The 26,184-nt window shown below is 36.6% G+C and overlaps 1 protein-coding gene across 11 annotated transcripts in view; it reads left to right on the forward strand.

Moving 5' to 3' along the window:
* Dlg2 (discs large MAGUK scaffold protein 2) overlaps positions 1-26,184 on the forward strand; it is a 1,165,863-nt gene that overhangs the window by 1,111,015 nt on the left and 28,664 nt on the right. For 7 of the 11 annotated variants that reach the window (XM_076843911.2, XM_076843917.2, XM_076843910.2 and 4 more), the window contains one exon: positions 25,984-26,029. In XM_076843911.2, coding sequence (XP_076700026.1) covers positions 25,984-26,029 — 46 coding nt within the window. Of the gene's footprint in view, positions 1-25,039; positions 25,140-25,983; positions 26,030-26,184 lie in introns of all 11 variants that reach the window. The other 4 variants (XM_076843908.2, XM_076843909.2, XM_076843913.2 and 1 more) reach the window with 1 other exon arrangement.

Raw genomic sequence — 26,184 nt, forward strand, 5'->3', positions numbered from 1 at the left:
TGTACTTGTTGATTGATTGTATGTCCTCCTCTGAGAAGTTTCTGTTCAGGTCCTTGGCCCATTTGTTGATTGGGTTATTTGTTATCTTATTGTTTAATTTTTTGAGTTCTTTGTATACTCTGGATATTAGGGCTCTATCTGAAGTGTGAGGAGTAAAAATTTGTTCCCAGGATGTAGGCTCCCTATTTACCTCTCTTATTGTTTCTCTTGCTGAGAAAAAACTTTTTAGTTTAAGTAAGTCCCATTTGTTTATTCTTGTTATTAACTCTTGTGCTATGGGTGTCCTATTAAGGAATTTGGAGCCCGAACCCACAATATGTAGATCGGAGCCAACTTTTTCTTCTATCAGATGCAGAGTCTCTGATTTGATATCAAGCTCTTTGATCCATTTTGAGTTAACTTTTGTGCTTGGCGAGAGAAAGGGGTTCAGCTTCATGTTGTTGCATATGGATTTCCAGTTTTCCCAGCACCATTTGTTGAAGATGCTATCCTTCCTCCATTACATGCTTTTAGCCCCTTTATCAAATTTAAGAAAGTTGTAATTTTGTGGATTGGTCTCTGTGTCCTCTATTCTGTACCATTGGTCCACCCGCCTGTTTTGGTACCAGTACCATGCTGTTTTTGTTACTATTGCTCTGTAGTACAGTTTGAAATCTGGTATCGCTATACCTCCAGATTCACACTTCCTGCTTAGAATTGCTTTTGCTATTCTGGGTCTTTTGTTTTTCCATATGAATTTCATGATTGCTTTATCTATTTCTACAAGAAATGCCATTGGGATTTTGATTGGCATTGCATTAAACCTGTAGAGAACTTTGGGTAATATCGCCATTTTGATGATGTTAGTTCTGCCTATCCATGAACAGGGTATATTTTTCCATCTTCTTAGATCTTCTTCTATTTCTCTCTTTAGGGTTCTGTAGTTTTCATTGTATAAATCTTTCACCTCTTTTGTTAGGTTGATTCCCAAGTATTTTATTTTTTTTGAGGATATTGTGAATGGGGTGGTTGTCCTCATTTCCATTTCAGAAGATTTGTCACTGATATACAGGAATGCCTTTGATTTATGCGTGTTGATTTTATATCCTGCCACTTTGCTGAATTCATTTATTAGCTCTAGTAGTTTCTTTGTAGATCCTTTTGGGTCTGTTAGATATAGTATCATATCATTCACAAATAGTGATAATTTAAGTTCTTCTTTTCCTATTTTTATGCCTTTAATTTCTTTTGTCTGTCTAATTGCTCTGGCTAGTATTTCAAGAACTAAATTGAATAGAAGTGGTGAGAGAGGGCATCCCTGTCTTGTTCCAGATTTTAGAGGGAATGACTTGGCCATTTATTGATTGGGGTGTTTTTTTTTCTTTTGATGTTAAGTTTTTTTGAGTTCTTTATATATTCTGGATATTAATCTGTCAGAGGAGTAGCTGGCAAAGATTTTCTCCCATTCTGTAGGCTACAATGAGCAGCTTCTTTTTTATGTCAAATTAATTATTTTTTTGATTTGTTCTTATAGTTATACATGACAGCAGAATGCATTTTAACTCATTGTACACAAATGAGCACAATTTTTCATTTCTCTGGTTGTACATGATGCAGAATCACACCATTCGTGCAGTCATACATGTGCATAGGGTAATAATGTTCGTCTCATTCCAACATCTCTTTCACCCACATATCCATTCCCCTCACTCCCTTCTGCCCATTCTAAAGTTCCTCCATTCTTCCCTTGTGCCCATCCCCTACCCCATTATGGATCAGCATCCATATCAGAGAAAACATTTGGCCTTTGAATTTGGGGGAACAATAAGCATCTTCTTAACAGTACTCTCTTCCTAAGGTTATAAATCTCCTCTCACACAGATGGAGAAGGGAATGTTGTGAAACTGCCCAACACCCACTTGGATCAGCAATGCTTTTGCCTATGGGCTTGTTGACTTTGTGGCTAGGGAGCAGAAAATGTTCCCTCCCTGTGCATGGCTCTTGTAGACAGGAAAGTAGAACATGGCAGCAGGAATGTTCTCAGTCCCCTCCCCTCTGACCATCAAAAATCTGGACTGTTTCTAAGTTCTCTGACATTCTGTGTAATCACCTGTGGGAAATTCCAGAAGAACACAACTTATCAGTGCTTACTGAATTGGAAATCTGTATTCTAGTCAGTGTGCCACTTCTAAGCATCTCTGCACACACACACACCCCTATACCCTCTCCTTTCTCTTTCTCTCTCTCTCTCTCTCTCTCTCTCTCTCTCTCTCTCTCACACACACACACACACACACACACCTATACCCTCTCCTTTCTCTCTCTCTCTCTCTCTCTCTCTCTCTCTCTCTCTCATACACACACACACACACACACACACACACACACACATACACTCACCCTTCCTACTTGCATGCTAAGCAAATACATTACCCCTTAGGTATACTTCCAGCACCTTTGACAAATTTGTTTTATAGACATTGCTCATTTGCTTTTTATGATGACTCTTGAATTAAGCATTATTAATGTTCCCATTTCACACATGAAAAGATAGAAGTCTATGGTCAAGCTCATAGGGCTACTAAGTAGTAGAGTTGGGTTCTACATAACACCATACGACTCTTGGATGAACAACATACTATAATTTTTATTTTGGTACTGGGGATAAAACCCAGGGGTCCTCTAGATTGAGTTTTATTCCTAGCCCTTTTTATTTTTTTTATTTTGAGACTGGGTCTCATTAAGTTGCCCAGGCTGACCTCAAAATTACAATCCTTCTGCTTTAGCCTCCCAAGTCACTGGAACTTCAAGAAAATAGAATAATTGATTATTTAAAGCATTCTTGTATATGAACTAGTTCTAGGTGTTCCTAGCTAATTCTATTCAATTAATGGTTGCAGGACCAAAGTAATATAAATAGGAGATGTGTAATTTGTGGTTATATAAGTAGCAACTATAGTTTCACCAGATGAGAAAATGAACCTCTGTTAAATTTCCTTCCTACTATTAATTCAGGATATCAAGTGTTATTTGGCTCAAACCCATTTCTACTTTGGGAATTATTCATGAATAAATTCTGATTCACTGCATGACTTCCTTTAATCTGACTCGTGGTAAAGGCTGTGGCGTTAGCATGTTTCACTTTGCAAAAGTTTCAACTATTTGGAACCTTAAATATCTAACTTTAAGAGGTAGGGATGCAGAAGTGACTGTTCAGTCATCCATCTTCCTCACCACAGTAATTATAGTCAGATTCCAAGCAAGTAAAAATAGTGTAACTTGCCTCTTTACCCCTGTGTACTGTGTTTATATGTGGGTAGTTTTCTTTTTCAATGACAGATCATGTAATATCTAAAGAAAGCTTCAGCAATAGTTTCCAGTAAGTTCCTAAGATTCAAAAAGTACCTAATTATCTTGCCTTTTCATTATAAAGAGAAGCTCTGATTTCAAGTTGCCCTTGATTCTATTCTTAGGTTTCTTAATTACGTGACCTGGAGCCAATAGTTTCTCTTTCTGAGTATCTGATTTTTCAGTTATAATAAAAATCCAGAGAGTTGATTGCAAGTTCTTTGAAGGTAGTGAATATGATTTATTTAGGGTCTAAAATAGTTCATGCACTCAACCAATAATTATTGAATTGAATAATGTGAGAATGAAGAAGGTGGTATTTTGGGAGAAAAGTTATGTAAGTTAGAAAGCACAGTTCTCACATCTTTTGTTATAGCCTGTGGATGGAAAATTGAGCAGTCTTTTGCTGCCTTAAGAAAGATTGTCTTGATCTGAGTGTTATTTCCTTTCATTTTGATAAATAGGCTTTGTGTTTCCTTTCTATACAAGATGCTGCTCTGGTCATTGGGTAAGTCCCCACCTCTGCCATCCCAGAGCTTACTGTCTTATACACACTGAAAGCAAAAACATTTAATAAGATGTGCACAGAGCTTTAGCAGGGACTCAAGGGAGAGAGAAGACCTCCTCCGAGTAAGAGCAATTAAGAAAACATTTCAGGAAGATGTTGCGTTGTAAGCTAAGCTTATAAAAATTAAAATTTTAACAACTATAGAATAAGTACGTTTTCATACTTTGCCAGCAGTAGAAGTAAAGGTAAAGGAGAAGAGGCTATCTGATGACCAGCAAGTATTACATTTGACCAGAACACATGGGAGTAGTGGGGAAAGCAAGGATGCAAATGCAGCTTGAGGCCCAGAGCTAGAGGGTTTTAAGTATTGCTTTACCATGTTTGGGGAGGTTCTTTTCTGGACCCTAGGGAATGCTTAAAGGTTATCAGACAGAGTTGCAGTCACTTACTTGTGAAAAAAAAAAAAAAAAAGAGGTTGATTTTTGTTTTGGGGAATAGATGGTGGGTACCTGGTCATGACTGGAATAGGGGGGCTCCTATAATACTGCATTGGAATGACTCCAGTGAGAAGTCAGAGGCCACATCATAAGTATTGAAGGGAGACCAAAAATGGCGGTGGCCTTTAACAGAGAATTTTAAGCATATCATCTGTGAACATGTGGGGCATAGTGGAAGGCCTAACAGGCAAACCATGCAAAATGACTATGCCCACCAGAATAATGGTGGAAGAGAGAAAGAACTTGGCAGAGCCCAGATTAGAATTTATTTATTTATTTTTTTATTGGTTGTTCAAAATATTACAAAGCTCTTGACATCTCGTATTACATATATTAGATTCAAGTGGATAGAATTTAAAATTGGGCATACATATGCTTTTAGGCTGATCCTCAAGCAGGTATCTCCACAATGCGTTCCAAATTTCCAGCATTAGGTAATGGCTGTGTGCTGTTAGAAATGACCAGCTTATGCATGACATTGAAATAACCACTGAATTGTTGAACACCAACCCTGAGTAAAATACATAAAATTGTCACCCAAATAAACTTTAGAAAACTGAATCAACTTTGGGCTGGAAGGGCAGTTGTGATAAATCCAGTCTTCCTCTAGGGTTCAGAAATATTTCATGAATACTAGAAAATAAGTCCTGATATTTGCAAAGCAAATTTGTGCCTTATCTATTTCACAGAAGAGATGGCAGGGTCATAGGAAATAAGTGACCTGTCTCAGTTCCACAGCCAGGCACTGTTCTTTGGTGGAACATGAATATTTATTTGGTCTGCATTTCCTTAGCAATAGTTTACAAGGTATCTTTCATGTCCAGTACTGTCTTAGGGCTTGGGTAAAAACAAGCATTCCTGAGCCTTTGTCCTTGTTCTGGGCAAACATTGAAAATGATCTGGAAAAGGTTTGGATTTCCTTTGAAGTTGGCACACTCAATCTGTTCTCTCAGGCAGTTGACAAACTCAGTTCTATGACCCCAGCTAGGCCACTAACCATGTCATCTGAAATAGGACACTAACTCTCTGTAAAATGAAACTGGCAAGAGAGGTAGCGTAAACTTGCTTCCATAAGATGTAAGATACAGTAACCTAAAAAAGTCACAATATGAAGGCTAGAAAGTTAAATCAAAATTATAATTTTTTTAAAAAGTCCATCTGTAGCTCACTCTACATCACTCTACCTATCAATCATTCGTCCATCCACCCATCTATCCATTTACCATAATGTAGTAAGCACCATAGATCTATCATTCTAGGTGAAGGCAGGAAACAATGAAAAATATGCCATGACTCAGGATCGTGATTTATCCTATTTTGTGCACTTAAAGTCCTTCTAAGAGAGAAAAGTAAAAATAACTCTTTTTGCAGGAAGGGCAATTGGTATACACAGGTGACAATGAGGAAGCTAAGGGCAGCAGCCTGCATTAGTCATTATAACTCTGATACTATTTCCATTCATTTATAGAGTTCTGGGAACTTGGGATGACAATTTACAAAGTGAAAGCTTTCTTACCGAGTCTCTCAAATTTATTACAAGTTCTTACCAGAATACGTTAGAGTCCTTCTCATTAAAAAGAAGCCAAGAGCTTGCAGATATGCCACTTGCCTTTCATGTTCTGGCAACTTCATGAACAATTGTGAAGATTTCACTCCCACTTGTTGAGACTGGGTTTGGGCATTCTTGATGTGAATGATTGTTTTTCCTGGAAGGCTCCAGGAAGCCACTTCTTTTCTTTGTAACTGACTTGTACTGGCTTGCCACAAAGAAATAGCACCTTAATGAGTTCAATGTGAATGGCAAACCTAGTCCCTCCTCATCTGCCGAGAAAGCATTCCTCGAACACCTCCAGACCTGCAGGCCCCAGGGGAGTGGAGTGCTAGGAGCACAAGCCCAAATTGCAATTGAAAAAATAAAATAAAATAAAGCTGTGATTGCTATTCAGTGGCAAAGTGGTTTTGTTAAGGATAAAGAGTTCCCATCCCTCAATTGACCCCCAACAGCTAAATGAACTGTGTCTACCGGCTTTTCAGTTATAAGCACAGTTCACATTTGGCAAGTAAAAGACTTGACATTGATTAGTTATTTCTAAAATGTGAAAACAATACAATCAATATTCATCCAAAATTACTTATAAGCCAAGCATTTTGGTAAATAGAAGGATTTTTTCTCACTAAATTCCCACAACAACCCCATAAAGACCACATAGAGGCCTCTTTTCAAAAAAATCATCCTTCTGGACAGTCCTACCCCACTCCCCATCATCACTGTGGTGATGATGTTTCTTAAATACATGCAAACCTAAATACATACAAACAAACATCATGCTTATAGCTCTTATCACCTACAAACCAAGTAAAGTTAAATACCACATACTAATAACATTTGCATGTCTTATAAAACTCAAAATTCTATAATGTGATTGGCAATGTTTTAGTAAAACAAGTTCTTCCACCATGATGCAATTGTGACTATAGTGCTGTGTGCAAGTAAGTGTCTTTGGAGTTGACCTGGTATCATTTTACCCAGATCCTAGCACTGAAATTGGCAAACTGAGGGCCACTGAATGAATACTTATGGACCTGCTATCACATTACAGATATCCTCTGTTATTGGTTTTGTACTGTGGAAAGTCCAGAACCTACCTTGGGTGATGTTCCTTGCCTCATAGTACAATGTCCTCTTGGCTCTATTGGCAGATGTCTGCCTGGAGCCGCACCTCAGTGCAGCACCCACCCACATTGATCTTGCTATTTTAAATCCTTGTGGGTGGGAAAAAAAATCAAGAATAAGCTTTCATCCACTTTTATCCACTTATATTTAATTCTCATTTTTATTATTTACAGCTGCTTGTCACATCATAGTAGATAGATGAAGATACCTAAACTCTGATGGGTAGATTTTGTGACTTTTCTGTCAGCTACAAATTTTTTTGGGGGAGGGGGGATAGTAGAGGATAGGAAGGGCAGCAGAATACAACAGACACTAGTATGGCAGTATGTAAAAAAGTAGATGTGTAACCAATGTGAATCTGCAATATGTATACGGGGTAAAAATGGGAGTTCATAATCTGCTTGAATCAAATGTATGAAATATGATATGTCAAGAGCTTTGTAATGTTTTGAACAACTAATAATAAAAAAATAAAATAAATTTAAAAAAAGAATTTATAACCCAAATACATTTTAAGTTGGTTAAATGATCAAATAATGGCTTCTTAACTGTGTGTATTTTTCATAGAAAAAAATTTGTGGTGTTCCTCGTTTATTACTTCTTCCTTGAACAGAAGTAATATGCAATAGCAACATATATAATTGAGGGGTTCTTCAGAGTCAAGGCCAGAATAATGTCTAGCCTTGAGTGTCTTTTGTAGCATTCCTCTGAGCCCTATCCTTTTCTGAATCCCACACTCAATTCATATAGCTTCTTACCATTCCTCATTCACATGGGATTAGGGAAGAGTGGATGCTGGGTGGTTCTCCCTTGGGCAGGCTGTTCTTCTGCCTGAACCAAGCTTTCTGCTTCTTCATCTGACAGTCTACTGCTCATTCTTTATGCCTCACCTGCAGGGTACCTTCCCCCAAACATGGGTACAGCCTTCCCCCAGTTTCCCTGGTTCCCTCTATGGTGCCTTCACAACCTGCTGCACATACCTCCATCATAGCAATTATTACACACCGTGAGTGCCTCACTTCGCATTCCCAATATTTACTATAATCATTCCCAACATTTACGATAGCCTGTGACTCATTCTACTAAAATGGGGCCGCTGGCTAAAGACTATATAATGGATTTGCCTCTATTTGTAAGTTATTCTCCTTTCATTCAAGCAGGAAGTAAGAATTATTCATCAGTCACAACATTACCAAAAAAAAAAGAAGAAGAAGAAGAAGAAGAAGAAGAAGAAGAAGAAGAAGAAGAAGAAAAAAAAAACTTTCATTATTGCACTTAACTTACTGGTTTGTCCTCAATCATTCCTGGGACATAAATGCTGCAGACGGCCTTTTGTGCTCTGGATCTGGAGTTGACATCTGATAGTGGGCGGTTAAGAGCAAACTGTCAGTTCCTGAAGCTCAGCACCTCTCCTGTCTGAAGGAACAAGGGAAGGGAGGGGATGAGGAGAGGTAGGAGGAAGAGGTGCCTTCACAGTGTTGATTCTGAATGTTGTAAAGGAATTTCACTTGATTCTCTGTTTGACCAAAGAGGAAGTTGAATCTCAGGAATTAGAAAGTGATTTTCCATAAGCTCATATACATAGGAGGGGCTGGGGCCATGAGTCTCTCCTGACTATCCACAGCATTCAGAACCTTGATACTTGCTTATTGTCCTCTCTAAACAGGAAGTCCCATAAGCAAAGCATTCTTGTCTATGTCAGTTTACAACTGTACTCCAACACCTAAGTGAGCCTCCTCCAAACATGGGTACAGACAACTGTGAACCAAAAACCATGAACCTCCTCCAAACATGGTGACTGAAGAGATGAACCAAAACTTGCACCCAGGTCTTAGATCCCTTAGAAGAGTCCTCTGTCAGTTTGCATTTTGGCTCAGGACACCTCTGATATAAGCCTGGTGAGTTTTCAGCAGTATAGTGAAGAAAAGTTGAATTGAAAATAGAAACCACTAGGGCTGGGATTGTGGCTTAGCAGTAAAGTGCTTGCCTTGTACATGTGAGGCACTGGATTCAATCCTCAGCACCACATAAAAATAAATAAGCAAAATAAAGGCGTTGTGTGCACCTACAACTAAAAAAAAAATTAGAAAAAAAGAAAATAAAACCGCTATATCTATCTAACTAGATGTGTGTGTGTGTGTGTGTGTCCTATCTATCCATCCTAGAAGCTCCTTGTCCATAATCTGTTACATATATACTGATTCACAAAGTGTATTTCTTGATTCAGTCTTGAAATATAAGCAAGATACATCAACTTAGACAAAAGAAAGCATTAGATTTTCCATTTGTAGAATGTAGTATGATGAGAAAAACACTGTGGACTTTGCCTCCTGTAGTGGCTGCGTGGTTCACCTCTACTGCATTTCTGGTAGAAATTTATAATGGAGGAAAGGATGTATGCTCTGTGGGTGGAGAAATCTCATTTCCAGCTAGGACTCTCTTGCTGTCTAAATTTATGACTTTGAGCAAGTTACCAATGAGCCTCATATATTACCCATAAGTGGGTGATAATAATTATAATAACATTATGGGGCTGGGCTGGGGCTGAGTGGTAGCACACTTGCCTGGAATGTGTGGGGCACTGGGTTTGATTCTTAGCACCACATATGAATAAATAAATAAAATGGAGGTATATCAACAACTAAAAAAGAATTTAAAAATATTAATCATAATAACATTATAAAGGAGGCATTATTATTAAATTTATAAGGCACATAAGGAAAAATAAACCCTATAAAGATAAAATAACTAGCCCAAGGTCACACAACCAATGGACTGAATTAAGCTTAACAAAGACTCTCAAGAAGAAAATGCATCTGGCCAGAGAAGCAATGTACCTCAACCAGTCCGACCAGGACTAAGCTCTTATCTCAGCCTGTGCACTCCCCTGACTTAATGAATGCCTGGGAGTTATCTAACCCCAGCCTCGCCCTGTAACACCTCAAGCCTGCATCTGAACAAACCATATTATAAAATGAAGTCATTAGGTTCTCTTGTCCTACCCGCAGTGGGCCACAACATCAACTCTCCTCCCACAGACAACCGTGAACCAATTCTTTCCCCAGCCGACATTGCTTAGGCAACTACTGAATACTTAGCATCTGCTAGACCCAGGAAGAGTACAAGCAGAAATCAAAATAGTGAAAGTTGGGCACTGGAGTCTGATAGAGCTGAATTTCAATTCTGGCTCTACCACCTACCAGCTGGGTAGTGACGTTATCTCACTAAGCTTCAGTTTTCTTGGTTGTGTATATGGAATGACACAGACAGAGATATGTTTTTACATGGGTTGTGTGGGTGTGTGTAAAGAGATAATTAGTACAAAATAAGTTTAACAATGTATACTGACAATGACACAGAGGATGATGTGGATAAATATTGCTGTTATTATTATTAATGAATTTATATTCTAATTGGGGGAAAGACCCACTTTGAGTTAGGAGGGTGCAGTCAAAAACTCTACCTCATTCCTTTTGCTGGAAGAATGACCTCCTCTCTTGCCCTCTATCCTACTTGATGAACTGTCCTTCAATAGCACTGTCACCTATCACCTCTTGCTTGCTTATCTTTCCCTCCACAATGGAATTTATTTTGCATTCTTCGTGCCCCATTAGTACTTTGTATATGCTGTCACATTGTATTAGTAACTTAAGAATCTTTCTCTCTCTCTGCCACTGAATTGCTAGGTCCTTCAGAGTTTATTGTAGCTCAGTTCTTCACATAGTTTCTGGACTATAAATGTGTTCAATATCTATTTGTTACATGAAAAAATGGATGTAACTGTCTAGGACAAAGCTCTTGGAGAGAACAAAAGAAGGCCCATGAGAGAAGAATAACTTAAAATGAACTCCGCAGATAGTAGTGGAAACAGGAAGAGAGAGATTTCAGTGATTTTAAATTTGTGGAATCAATTTTAAGTGAGAGTCTCCCTCACACAGGTGAGGGTAAATCAGCTACCGCTTCCCTGTTGGCCCCAGAGGGGTTGCATCACCTTTAAGGTAGGGATGTAAAAACAGCTAGTAAAGACTGGCCTTTTGGTAAGCAATTATCAGGAGAAAAGAGAAGAATTGCCAGAGAACTGGCATTTCTAGTAATGGTGAAAGAAAGTTGAGGAGGGACAGTTGCTCCCTGTGAATGAACACAGAACTCTCACTGCTTAAAACACTTGGAAAAAAAAATAATAAAGCAACAGAGATTGTTTCAGAAATAAGGTATAAAATTCCACAGCAAGCAATTTGCCAGGAGACTTTCTTGGCAATAGCGGTTGTTACTATCTGCTGTGAACAGGGTGGAACGCAGACTGGGAATCTTTGCAAGTGAGTACAGAAAAAACAGGATCCCATAATGGGTCAACTCTGGAGCCAACAGTTTGGGTATAAAAGTTAGCTTACAACTCAGTTGTACAAACCCTTTGATTACTGACTTATCTTTCCTCAATGTAGTTTCCTCAGTTTCACATTCTTATACCTTGACATAAAAAGTGAATACAATTAGTAACCACTTAGTGAGAGTTGTACGGACAGCACTTAGGATGGCTAGTCCATAGAAAGCACTTAGAGAAGCGTCTGCCAAACGGCTAAGCATTAACAAACACTAGTAATGAGTGCTATTATCATTGCCAAGTACTTGTTATCCATTTAACTTCATGTATTCTTCTGAGGCACTGTGGAGAGTTCAAAACAAATTTATTTTTTAAGAAAAGATACTGGTACTTACAGAGTTAAGCTGAAAATGAAGCATGAAACTGTTATCAATAGAAGATTATAGAACTCTGTAAGTCCCTAACTGATGACTTTGAGTGATGAGGAGCAAAAGGACCAGAATAGTAAAAGAAGGGCCTATATTGGTGTTATGTACTTAAAGTTAATTAAAATATGACTTTATCAACCACTTTATCAAACTCCAGATGTTGAGGGGCAAATCAAGGGAATAAAAGAACTCCTCAATTATCACTGCATTTGGCTAGGGCTAAAATAAAAAGACATTTTTCTAGCTTGACCTTGAATGAGGTTTCAGGTTTTGAGAATGGTAAAGATGAAAGAACCTTAGGCATCAGTTGATCTGTGCACTTGATTTATAGATAGAGAAACAGGCCCACAGATATGAGGCGACCTGCATAAGTCACATTGGAAACCCAGGATTCCTTATGCTCCTTGGTCTGGTTCTGAGCTCTCTATAGACATTATTTGGCTCCCTTGGCCTCTAAAAGCCACCCTCCTTCTCTGGCTCTGGTCAGCAAGTTGAAATTCCAGTCTGGCTCATAGTTTTTCATGCCAGCCCTTGCTGTTGCCTGCTCTAGCCAGTTGGATGCTAATGGCCACAACAGGCTTAGTCCTATAGGCCTGGACAAGAACCTTAGAGTTGTAGCAAAAAAAAAAAAAAAAAAAAAAACAGTTAAAGTAAAAAAGAAAAAGGAGAAATAAAAAGTGATAAAAAATTAGCATAGAAATTAAGAATTAGCAAATGACCAACAACATTTGTCATGAGCCCTATTTCTAATTATTAAAAATAACTCCATCATGTCCCATTGATAAAACTCTTGACAGTGAGCAAAAGTAGGGAATGGAGGGTTTGGGAGTTTTGCCTAATTTTGTTTTGCTTTCGGATTCTATGGGTTCTATAAGCCATGGGACTTGGGGCTTAATAATAAAATGCTAGATAATTTTAGAATTATGAAGCAATTAATTGGAATCACAAAGCCTGGCAATCTTCTGTAGAAGATGATGCACAAATTGGCAAAGCAAATGATACATTCTCAGAAATCATTACTAAATTTATCATCTCTTGCACTAGTTCCAAATATGAATATCTAAATGAAGACCAAATTGCTAAGGGCTCAGCAGAAGGTTTGGCACATAGTAGAAAACAGTAGGCATTTAATAAATAAATTAATAGATAAAGTTAATAATTATTATTATATATTAATAATTTATCATGATTCATTTATAAATAAAACAAATTACTGACCCCTCAGCTGACAATATAAGTTAAAATTTCCATCAGCTTTAGTGAAACTGAAGAAAGCCATTTCAGTTTTTTTCAAAAACTATATCCAGTGACCACACAAAGTTCTAAGTTTGTAAAGCAAAATGTCTATGATAGAAACTCAACTGTGGCAGACAATACAGCACAACAGCACCATCTTTGGTGTTTAATTCTCTGATATTTCTCTCATGTTGTCTATTTAAGTCCACATCCATATCCATACTGGAAACAACTCACCCTCTTTCCCTCCACCTAACAATAAAAATTTAAAAGGTACAATTTTTAAAGAGTCTTTAAGCCATTTAGAGACCTATTAATAGTAATAAGTGATGGTTGAAGTCAAAACTTTCCTTGTCCATTGATTACAGAACTTCTGGTACAACTCTCCTGAGATACTCAGAAATATTATTTGCCCATTATATCTGTATGTAATACAGCATGTTTTTGTTGTTGTTATTGTTTCATAGTCTCAGATTTTAAAGTAAAGGCAATAGAAATTTGTATTTTTGTGACAACGCTTTTTGGAAAAGTTAGTGTTCAAGTAGAAAACTTAATAGTTAAAAACAGGGTCTTAATGGCCCAGTTGTAAGATGTATCAGTGTTTTCTTATAACGTACCTGAATAAACCTTGCTCTGAGCCAACAGACTTAAAATGTTATTTCATAGATATCTTACATTATAATGAGGAAATCAAGAGAACACAGGGCATTTTGAAAGGAGAAGAAAAGCAATCAGGTACATCATTGGACCAGTTAAAAATTAAGAATAAATTGTTGCTCATGAAGGTATCCTTTAGTGCAGATCACTGGAAAGTAATCTGGCAATGTGTTACAATTTTTAAACTCTTCATAATTCGATAATTATACTTCTAGGAACCTATCTAAGAAAATAAACTAAAATGCAAAAAAAAATGTTACACTCAGTGTAATACAGAGTACTTAGGAAAAGGTAAACAACAGAAGCATCAGACAATATAAAAATATTTAAGACAGCTGTGGTAAGTTCACTTGATGAAATATTATGTTGTCAATGTGTCTGTAAGATATATTGATTTGTAGTCTTGTAGTTGCTCTCTAATTTTGGCATATGGATAATATTGGATTCATAGATTAAGTTGTTAAATGTTTGCTTTTCTAGCTTTTAGAAAAGTTAGTGAGAATTGGTGTTCATTATTTTCTAAATATTTAGTAGAGTTCATCAGCAAATCCATTTGGAACTAGACATCTTAGTGTGAATATTTTTAAATGCTAATTCAATGTCTTGTTATAGGACTAGTCAGAGCTTCTATTTCTTTTTTCCTTTAGTTAGGTTTTGGTGTTTATGTCTTTCTAGTAATTTGTCTAAGTTATCTATTGATATATAGTTTTCCATAGTAGTCTCTTGAAATCCTTTTTATTTCTCCAAGTTCAGTAATAGTATCCTTTTCTCATTCTCAATATTAGTAACTTGGATCTTTTTTCCTTGTCAGTCTAGTTAAAGTTTTATCAATTTTATTCTTCTTTTCAAAAATCACCTTTTGGTTTTGTTGATTTTTATTTATTCTCTATATCATTAATTTCAGCTCTTTATTGTTATCTTTTTCTCCTTGCTTTAGGTTTAGTTTGGTCTTGTTTTTTCAGTGTCTCAAGAGAGAATGCTAGATTATGTATGAGAAATTTTTGTTAATATAGACAGTTACAGCTATAAGTTTTCCTCTTAAGAACTACTTTAACTGGATCCCATAAATTTTGGTATCTTGTGTTTTCATTCTCACTCATCTAGAAGTATTTTCTTTTTCCCTAATGACTTCTTCTTTGACCCATTAGTTAACTGAAATTTTTTAATTTTTAAATGTTTGAGAATTTCCCAAATATCTTTCTAGTTTCATTCCATTATTATGTACTCCTTCATTAAAACTGATGTTTCCAAAAACTTTCTAATGATGTGGTAAGATGCTTCTATTATCATTAAAATAATTGATTACTGTTTATTGAACTTTATTAAATGTCATATACCATATAGTAAGAATTTTTGTATACATAATAATATTTAAATATTCAAAGCTAGGGCTCAGACATTAATATTTTAAGGTCATATAAACAAATCCCAGAACCATTGTTTGTAATACTTTATTATGTGTTATAACAGTAAGAAATCAAAATTGAAGATTATAAAAGATTACAAAATATTTTTTAAATGAAGAAACAATAATGTTAAAGAAGGTCTTTTTCAGCAATAAGATGATAGACACATTTTCCTCTGTATTTCCTTCAAATTTTCCCTAAAAGGTATACAACCATGTGTGTGTGTGTGTGTGTGTGTGTGTGTGTGTGTGTATTAACTATTCTTTTAGTTAGGAAAGAGAGTAAAAGGGGAAAATTAGAAAAAAAATAGATGATAGAATCTATTGAAGTTATGTATGCTAGTAGAATCTTTTAAGTTTTTCTATAATTGAATCATGGATAATAGATGGAGCTGAAAATGTGATACTGTGCAAAAATGCATAAAGCAAATAGCTAAGCCACCTCATTTTTATTACTAGTAATAAAAGGAGGCTAAAAATAAATCAGACCATTAAGCATAAGAATTATGAGATAAAATTCATGAGAAAAACAAATCAGAGAGATAATAAGTACAGAAAAATGCAACAAAATGGAAACATTACTCATTTGGCTGTGTTCCTTATTTTTTCTTCACTTCTCCCTCTTTTCTGCATATGTCTATTTTTTTCTCAGAAAATTCACTATTATGGTATATAGAGAAGCTACTAGTTTTTCTATGCTGATTTTGTGTCATTCTACTTTACTAAAATTGTTTATCAGTTCTAAAAATCTTTTAGTGGAGTTTTTACATTTTTCTGTATATAGAATCATATTATCTAAAACAAGCATAGTTTGATGTCCTTCTTATTTGTATGTCTTTTATTTCTTTCTCTTGCCTAGCTCTGGTTACACTGTCAAATGTTATATTGAATAAGAATGGTGAGATTGGACACCTTGTCTTGTTCCTGATGCTTTCAGCTTTACCTCTTTGCCTCAGTCACAATGATGTTGACTGGGGGTTTGTCATATCTATATGACCTCTTTAATATGTTGAGGTGTATCCTTCTATATTTGTTAAGGGGTTTTATAATGAAAGGATGTTGAATTCATCAAATTTTTTCTGCATGTATTAAGATGATCATATGATTTTGATCCTTCATTTTATTGATGTAATATATTATGTTACTGATTTCCATGTGTCAAACCATCATTGCAGGCCTGTGATGAAACCAACTTGAAAATGGTAAAGTCTTTTTGATGTGCTATTGAATTCAATTTGCTTGTGTTTTGTCAAGAATTTTTGCCTATCTGTTCCTCAGAGATATTGGTCTATTTCTTCTGTTTTCCAGTTTGTTAAAATACATCTTTCCATAATTATCCTTCATGATTCTTTGTACTTCTGTAGTATTGGTTATAATATCTCCTTTTTTATCTTTGATTTTATTTGGTTCTTCTTTTTCTTGGCTTGTCCAGTTAAAGATCCATCAATTCTAATTTTTTAACAACTAAATTTTTTCGATATTTTGTTTTGTTTTTATAGTCTCATTTATTTCTGCTCTTATATCTATTACTTCTTTCCTTCTACTAATTTTGGATTTGGTTTGTTCTTGCTTTCTGAGTCCTTGGAGTGCATCATTATGATGTTTATTTTAAATCTATTTTTCACATAGGTGTTGGTTGCTATAAATTTCCATATTAGTACTGCCTTTGCTGCATCCCACAGTTCTTATGTGTTGAGTTTCTATCTCCATTTTTTTTGTTTTGTTAATTTAATTTTTTTTAAAATACACGACAGCAGAATGCATTACAATTCTTATTACACAGAGTACAATTTTTCATATCTTTGTATATAGAGTATTTTCATGCCAATTTATGCCTTTTTATATATATACTTTTTTGCATTATAATTCTTATTGCACATATATACCACAGTTTTTCATATCTCTGTATATAAAGTAAGTTGACACTGGATTCAAGTCTTCATACATGTACTTTGGATAGTGATGTCCATCACATTCCACTGCCCTTGCTATTCCCCTTCTCCTCCCTTTCCCTCCCACCCCTCTTCCCTATCTAGAATTTATCTAATTCTCCCTTGCTCACCCTCCCTACCCCACTATGAATCAGCCTCCTTATATCAGAGAAAATATTTGGCCTTTGTTTTTTGGGGATTGCTAACTTTGCTTAGCATTATCTTCTCCATTGCCATCCATCTACCTGCAAATGCCATGATTTTATTCTCTTTTGTTGTTGAGTAAAATTCCATTGTGTATATATGCCACATTTTTTTTATCCATTCATCCACGAAAGGGCATCTAGTTTGGCTCCACAGTTTAGCCATTATTGACTCTTTATGATCATTCTTTTAAGTTCCTTCAGAGATATCATATTACCTTGTTTTTCATATTTTTTATCCTTCATATTTCTTGTTCTTCCATGTTAAAGTTTGCACATCTGGTGTATCAGGTATCTCTACCATTTTTACAGGGCAACCTTCTTAGTAAGCAGATTCCTCCTGAAGATGTGTCTTGAGGTGTGGGTTAGTTATGCAATGCTGGCTTTGATTCTAGCTTGGCAGCATAGTGTAGTCTCCCTATATTTTATTTGTCTTTTTAATGACTTGGAGCAAAGTGTATACCACAGCAGAGTCAGAGAGAACCTCTGTCACCACAGGCTATGCAAGAATGGGGACATCAGACAGATGTGATGCAGACAGCTGTGGACATAGTGGCTGTTCAGCTACTCTTTACCATGGGAGTGGTGGCCCCTGTCAGGTGATGTGCATTTCTTCATTCACTGTTGATACTAGCTCTGCTACTAGCAAGAGTCTCTGGCTGGCATGGGGAACCCCTGCAGTAGTAAGGGGCCTGAAGCATTGTCCTCTGACCAGTCTGTGATGCAGGCCCAGAAGCTGCATTGGTGGAAACTGCACAACCAGTCTGTGGTGCTCAGATCAAGTCCTGATAGCAGCTTGTGGTCAGAAAGGGAAGGTGCAGAAGTGGGGTAGTAGCCAGAATGATGGTGATCCTCTCTGCCAGTGGCATTTAACACCCAGAAGCAAGGCTATGGCTGGTGCTGGGCAAAGTTCCTAAGGGCACTGTTTGATCATTTGTACCCAGTGGTGGGGTGATGGCTGAAGCTGGGGCTTTTCTGCCCCCTCCCAGGTTCTTGAGCTGTAGAATGCAGGGTAATAGCCATAGCCATGGATTTGCTCAAAATCTCCTCAGCATGTTCCTGTGGAGAGAGCAGCAGCATGAACAACAGTGTTCTCCCACCATCAGTACAGGCATTTGAGCACTGTGCAGTGCCAGGCATACATTCACTTGTGCCCAATGGGGGACATAAGGACTGGCGCCAATCCATTTGTTTCTGGTCACAACTTTGGTCTCAGAGGACAGAACCTTATTTCCTTGTTCTCAAGGGTGGCACCTGCCATTCCCCTCTGTTACAACACCTGTCTTATATAGCAAGTTCACTGGGCCATGTTGTGTATACAAGGCAACTACCACTCAAAATAATGCAGTGGAATGTCTTTAGAGCCCCAGAAATGGGAATATCCGGGGATTTTTTAAGTTCAGACAATAACTCCCTCTCAAGATGGTTCCTGCCTACAGTACCCTGGGTGCTCACCAGGAGAAGATGTAGGATTCTTCTCCAAAGCAAGGCTACTATTCAGATTTCAGTTTGCTTATCTAAATGGGTTGTCATCCTTTGAGTATTTTGAAGCTTTCCAGTAGCTGGGACTGCCAGCATTCATACTGATAAGAGTTTTCTGGGACTCTTTCACCCTCATCCCCTGATTGTAGAGCTAGGTTGGTAGATACCAGAATATTTTGTTCTCTTTCTATGCTATTGTTCCAAGTCTTGGAATATTACAAAGTTCCAGTCTCTTGTTGATTTCAAATGTTCTCCAACAATTACTCGCGCGCGCACACACACACACACACACACACACACACACACAAACAAGTAATGCACCATTATTTTTGTTATTCTTTGTGGAGGAGGAGGTGAGTGCTGGACACTTCTGTTCTACCATCTCAACCTCTCATGTACTTTAAATTAAAAGCCTGTATTCTTCTAAACACAGCATAGATAACATTTTTTTAAAAGCTGATGTTTTGGAATCAACATTTGGAATCAGAGTTACAAGTTGTTGTTGTTGTTTGTAGGGTATGGAAAAAAAGACCAAGTGTTTGGTTTGAGAGCTGTTGATAAGCCCCCTAAATAGAGATATTAAGTAGGCAATGGGGTACATGAACCTGGAGTTAAGGGAGAAATTCCAAGCTGGAGATAAACTTGGGTATAATCAAGTCATTGGCATGAGAGATAGCCTAAGGAACGAGTCGGGGAGAGAAGAGGGAAGAAAGAGAGAACCAAGGATTGAGCTCAGTATTCCCAGATGAGTGGCTTCCTGGAGTAATAAGACAATATAGAGGTATAAGGAGGCAAGTGTTTCAGGGAGAAATATCTAATGAACTATGTCTAATGGATAGATCAAATATAGAGTAAAATAAGACCTGAGTAAATGTTGAATTAATAAATAAATATTAAATAATAATAAATATAATAATAATAATAAATATTAAACATCCCTGAGCTCATTCATGACCCTAGATAAAGCAGTATTTGTCAGTAGTCAGAAAATTTTTTCTGAAAGGGAGCAGATACAAAGGATTATAGGCTTTGTTTGGAGCCAGATAGTCTTTGTTGCAACTACTCAGTAATGCTGTTGTGGCACCCAAACAACTGTAGAATACATACAGAATGGGCCTGATTGCGCTCTATTTCAACTTTATTTACAAAATCATGCAGTGGGCTGGACTGGCCTATGAGCCAGTTCCTGACCTTTAGTGTATGTGATATCAAAGCATTTAAAGTGTGACTCAGTATATTCAAATAAGGGAAACAGAAGGATGGTTTTTTGAGTTGTTTTGCTTTAAAGAGAAACAGAGAAATGCAAGTAGTAGGTTAAGGTTGCTGGAGAATGAGGGAGAAGAGGTTTGCATTCCCTTGGAAGGAACAGAAATGATATCCCAAATGTGGATGTCTTGGACCTCAAAATTAAGAAAATAAAAAAACTCTACCTGCTGCACATCTGAGTGACCATAAAGTCCAGCATAAGTTTCAGCAACAACTTTATGATTCCAAGCTTGCTTTCTGTAGAGCCTCTTGGCTACCTCATCTCTTCAACTGAAATAAAGCCTCGACTTGGACTGCAAAGTAATAAGGTTTTATTTAGCATAACCAGCCCCGAAATAATGTAAGTAGAAAAAATTAAAAAAAAAAAAAAAACAGGGGTGAGGGACTCACCTGGGATTCCATTTTTCAGAACCATTTTAGAATGGTTGGATCCTGATAAAATTGTTTTCTTGGAAAGGAATCAAAAGTTAAGTTGAATTTTATATTTTGAGGTCAAAGAAGATCAGCTACCACATTTCCATGAACAATAAACTGTTTGCCACCACCACAAGTCCACTAGTCATAGGGATCTGTTTTTCTCGTTTTCATTTTGTTTTTTTTGTTTTTCAGTACTAGGGATTAAGCCCAAGGGTCCTTAACCACTGAGTTATATCCCCAGCCCTTTTATATAATTTATTTAGAGACAGGGTCTCACTGAGTTGTTTAGGACCTCGCTAAGATGCTGAGGCTGACTTTGAACTTGAGATCATCCTGCCTCAGCCTCCTGAGCCATTGGGATTACAGACATGTGCCACGATGCCCAGCTCTTGCTTTAAAACTCTTTGAATGTGTATGAAAATAAGATATGTAATATAAGGTGGTAGCCCAAATTTATAGTAAAAAATTTCCCCCAAAGAACACCATTAAATGGAAAAAAGTCTTTATAAAAAATTAAATAAGATGGCTACAAAAACGTTTATTTGAGCTCAGTATAAATTTAAATTCAAATTCCACCAGAATACATTATCACAAAGGTGACAATTTAGAACTATGAAACACTTAAAGCTTGAGAAATTAAGACAGGCAGATGAGAAGAAAAACTGATCGTATTCCTAGTTTTGAAGTTTTCTGTATGAAAGGATATATGTCAAGATCTACTCATGTGTCCTGAAGGGTGTGGAATTTTAGTGGAAAAAAGAGTGATTGTTTTTTGTCTTGTTTTCTTTCTTCATGGAGCATGTATTTTATCTTAAGCCATCTCACCAATGCCTTACATCTTGGTGTCAGGATGGGCAATTTCATGCTATTTGGCCTAAAAACTGGCAACTTCTGAGAGACAATGATAGGATGCGGATATTCTAATGTCTGTCACAACATGAAGGGTATTCATTTAACTGAGATAAAACAAAATCAGATAAACAAAAGACATTGCTGCCTGATTTCAAGGGTTAGAAAGGATGGCTTCTTCTCACTCAAAGATTTTAAACTATTTACATCATATAAAATGAGAAAACCTACTCATTGTTTCCTTTCAACTCATGGTGTGGGGTTGGGGAGGGGTTCTTTTTCTTAAAATGGAGTTATTGAGATGTAATTCACATAGGATACTGTCCACCCACTCAAAGTTTACAATTCAGTGTGCTTTAGCATATGTATAGGATTCTACAACCATCACCACAATATAATTTTAGAACATTTTTATCTCCCCTAAAAGAAACCCCATTCCCATTAGTTTCCACTCTCTGCTCCCTGTACCCCCAGCCCTAAGCAACCACCAATTTACTTTTTGCTATAGATTTGCCTGTCAAATTTTCTTTAAATTGCCATGCATGACCTGTACCACTGAATTTTTTTTCTCATTATCATAAGAATTAAAAAATGTGATAAAGCCTTCAAAAATGTGAATAGGTATCCAGAAAATTGTAGCAGCATGATCAAAAGATATATTGAATTCAGTAGTATCTGATGGCTTAAGTAGTCTCTAAGCAGTGAAGATTTAGATTTAAACAGATTGCAATATCACTTAAATGCCAATAATTTTAATTATAAACTTGAAGCAGGCTAAGGTTGCAGAAATGTCTTGTGCTCATAAGAACAACAATATTTGCAACCAGGAATATTTGCAAATACATTTTCTGACTTCACTACTTACTATCTGTATGACTCTGGGCAAGCATGAAAATTCATGAAATTAGCAGAGATAGAGTATTTAGGACCAAGCCTGACACACAGTGCTCAATAAATGTTAGGTATTATTTTATCACTTTAATTCATAAGAACACAGCAATTTAGGTCAAATTCCAAAGAAGAATTCTTAACATATGCCAACTTACACATTTAATTAGTATTTTTGAAGTCTCTATTCAAAGACATTTTCTGCCATGATAGCGATAGAGCATGATTGAAGATGCTATAATGCATTAATCAAGTATGATTAAGAAGAAAGCTGTAAACTGGCCTTCAGTTACTTTAGAATCATGCATTCTATAAATAGAAAAAGTGCTCACTAATTTATTACTTTCATCTAAGCACTCTTGTTGCAAATTTTCCTTTCTATATTAAAAAAACCAATTGCAGCAACAAAAAGCTTCCATAATAGTCTTATACCTGTCTAATAAAAATAAAGAATAATATTAGAGCATTATAAACCACATATAGTCTTTTAGAGTTGAAATGTTTAAGACCCTAAACATGACTTTTTAAATCTGTGTGAGCTAAAATTGTGATTTGGTTTTGTGTCCAGAATGTGAGGAAATGTAACCCAAATAATTTTTTACCTTCTCTTTAATTCTAATGCAAAATGGCATTTGCTAATAAGACTATGTTAGATAATTTCTGAGGTATTAGGAACTCTTCTGTTCTCTTAAAAAGTGTGGTGCTAAGTATTATGACCTAATCAGATAACTCATGACACACAACATTTTCATACTTGGGAAATGTTAACACGTTACAGTCATTGCTTTGAAACATAAAAGAATTAATCACAGACAACACCATTTCATTTTCCTTTGACCCTTTAGACAATTTAATATGATTTGCATGCAATCCCATTTTAGGCCCCAATGGCCTCTACTTTATACATCTGTTTGTATGTTATCACCCCAAGCTTTCCTCCTCTTGGCATTGTTTTGTATTTGCATGAAAATTCATAATTTTTGCATGAAAAGTCATCTGTGCTGTTGAATATAAATGTCTAACATGCCTTGCAAATATCACATACCATTACTTACATATTTTTTTCTTTTATTTTCAGTTACTGAAGTTTAAATATGCTTGAAATGTAAAAGTGGCATGAAACTGTAGTGATGCAAGAATATTTAATGTTCCTTTAAGGTTTATCATTCTTACCTGGGAAAACTTGGGGGCTCTTCCCAACTTTGTCTTTGGACACTAATCTTCAATTACAAATTATGATAAAACTATACTGAACACAGGTGCTGTCAGCAGAGTAATAACTTCTGAAGTAAGTTTTTTTTCCTTAGCTCTTTCACATGAAGTGTAAAATTTGTCCCCTGACTTCATAAATTATTAAATATTTTGTTGTTTTTCACAAAACCTTCCTAATGTGACATAAAATTAAGCTCAGTTGACTTTGGCGAATTCCTAGTACCTAAAAAAGTAACAAATAATTTACTGAATGACAGCACTGACATTTTAGTACCTTAATGCTTTCTCAATGCCAAAATGGATATTTGATATAAGAGTGCATGAATACACAAAGAGAGTAAGTCATTTGCACAATTTCATCAAGCTTCAAATTAAAGAGCCCTTGACAGTGTCCAACCAATGGGAGAAAGTGCATACTTCCAAGCAAGGCTCCTTTCTTCCAAGGCTCCCTGCTTGCTCTGCACTTATTCCCCCCAACTGCCATTGCTACCACACTAACACTGTTTGAGAATACCCTTTAGAGAGTCCTTCAGAGCCATCAGCACATGGATTTTAAAACCTGTGTGGGGAGTGATTATAACTTTCTTATGAAGTGAATAGACTCTCAGTACCAAAGCAATCAAATCAGGATGGTAATCAAGCTGGTGAAACATTTTTCAATGACATATGAATATAAAATTAATAAGACTTACAGGGCTTATAGCTTGAAAAATGATCGTGAACACATTTCCCCTCAAAGCATTCATATAAATATCAGCAATGGTGGAATAAATGGAATTTTCTTAAGTATTTCAGATGACTACAGTATAGTCACTGGAATGAATAATTTCAATATTATGTATGTAGGTATTATTTTTAACTTGACCTCATTTAAGCTAATGGAGGAGTTTATACATTTAAAGACAGTCATTCTACATTATTTTTATCTTATCGGAATATAAATGAGGTGACTGTCACTTCCCCTTGGCTGAGTGAATATCAAGTTAATGCCAATTTAGCAGCAATTTTAACAGCTTTTGGTTGACTGTCTCCTGACTGTCACCAACTAGTTCTGTAATATTGGCATGGGACTCAACCTCTTTGTGCCTTGGCTCCTTAAATTATCTTTAAGTTATCATTTGAATAGAAATGCTATAATTATCATATATCTGTATGTGAGACTATACTTATCATATATCATAAATGTACATTCTTCTCTGTATACTTTAATTAAATTCAAGCAGAAGTAACTCAAAATTTTAAAAATAAGGTAACTAAACACAGAGAAGAAAACTAGTTTCTCTAATAGTCTTTTCCACTTGATGGTAAGAGGCCATTTTCCTAGCTCTATTTGTTTACATTATCGTCTTGTACAAGTCTCACATCCCAGTATCTTCATCACCTTTTACAGATGAAGATACTGAGGTTCAGAGAGATTCAGTTACTTGTCAGAGGTGATGGACTAGCAAGATACAGAGCCAAAGACTCTGGGTCTTCCAATTGAATACTCATTCCCTCCATCACCGTTGATCTCTGAGCAGGCTTTTGATTATGAGGCGATTTTTCCAAGGTGTCATCATTCAGAATTTACACTCCTTGAAAAGAAAATCTGCCTTTAGAACACCATGGCACCTCTGTGGAATATCCACTTGCGTCACTACAGCTGTCTCTGCTTTTACAAACTAGTTGTTTTGTCAGCATGAGTGTGACAACAATTAGACGTCCCCTGTTTTTGCCCCATGCCTTTTCTCCTTCACAGTCATTCAATGACAAGCGTAAAAAGAGCTTCATCTTTTCACGAAAATTCCCATTCTACAAGAACAAGGAGCAGAGTGAGCAGGAAACCAGTGATCCTGAACGTAAGTAGATTCTCCAAGATAATGTCACATGCAACACAAGAGGAAAAAAAAAATCCTTCACGGGCAACACGCATGATGTAGGCTCTCCCACGCCACACGCTAGGCAAACAACACATCAGGCAGGCAGGTCAGGTCTTACTACTGTGACCAGTGTTTGACTGCAGTCTGGATCCTTCCCTTCCTGTGGCTCTTCTTTGTAGAATGCATTGGCGAGGGAGATATGGAAGCTGGGACTTTGCATCTAACCAGCCTTTACCTTTGACCAGAAATGGGTATGGTTTGCCTTTTCTCTCATGTAAGGGCTTGAGACTGATTTCCCTTCTGGGCAGAAATATTGGGTTCCACTGCTACATAAACTTTCCGAAATGCTCACTAACTGGGAGCAATTAAATTACCTTTGTTGATTCTGGCATATTGGCTCCCTCTTTCCCTTCCAGTAAATATTAAATACTCTCTCAGCAGTGAGCATGTATTGGTGGACACTAAGTCTCAGAATTTGATATGAAACATGGAGGGGATCGTTCCTGTAAGAGGCACATTTCTGTGGCAATGTTAACAGATGGCATTTGCCAAATCTTTTTTTTTTTTTTCTCCCTCTTTTTATGTTTTCAGACTTCTGCTTATACCTTTGGAGTTGTTTTCCAAATCAGCAATTTCTTTCTTAAGTCTCAGCCCAGGGAGTTTGGGGTAAAAGTTGTTTTTTTAAAAGCACAGAGTGGGATCCAGATTGTTTAGGCAACACGGTCTGTCATGGTAGTATCCATTTCAACTCCACTGACTTCTTCCTTCCTCTTCCGTGGCTGTTCTTCCTCTCTCATTGCTCTCTCTGGGGACTTCCATGCAGGACATCCCCGGATTAGGTGACGACGGTTATGGAACAAAGACTCTGAGTAAGTTTCCAGGAATGGTCACTGTAACTTTTCTTTTCTTTTCCTTTCCTTTTGAGTTTGGCTTTTGTTCCTTTTCTTGAGGGCCTTTCACTCCTAGCATGCACAAGATACGAGTTTTATTTGTTATCTAGCTGTGAATGCTCCTACAAAATAAT

This window comes from Callospermophilus lateralis, chromosome 2, assembly GCF_048772815.1.
Source record: "Callospermophilus lateralis isolate mCalLat2 chromosome 2, mCalLat2.hap1, whole genome shotgun sequence".
NCBI lineage: Eukaryota > Metazoa > Chordata > Mammalia > Rodentia > Sciuridae > Callospermophilus > Callospermophilus lateralis.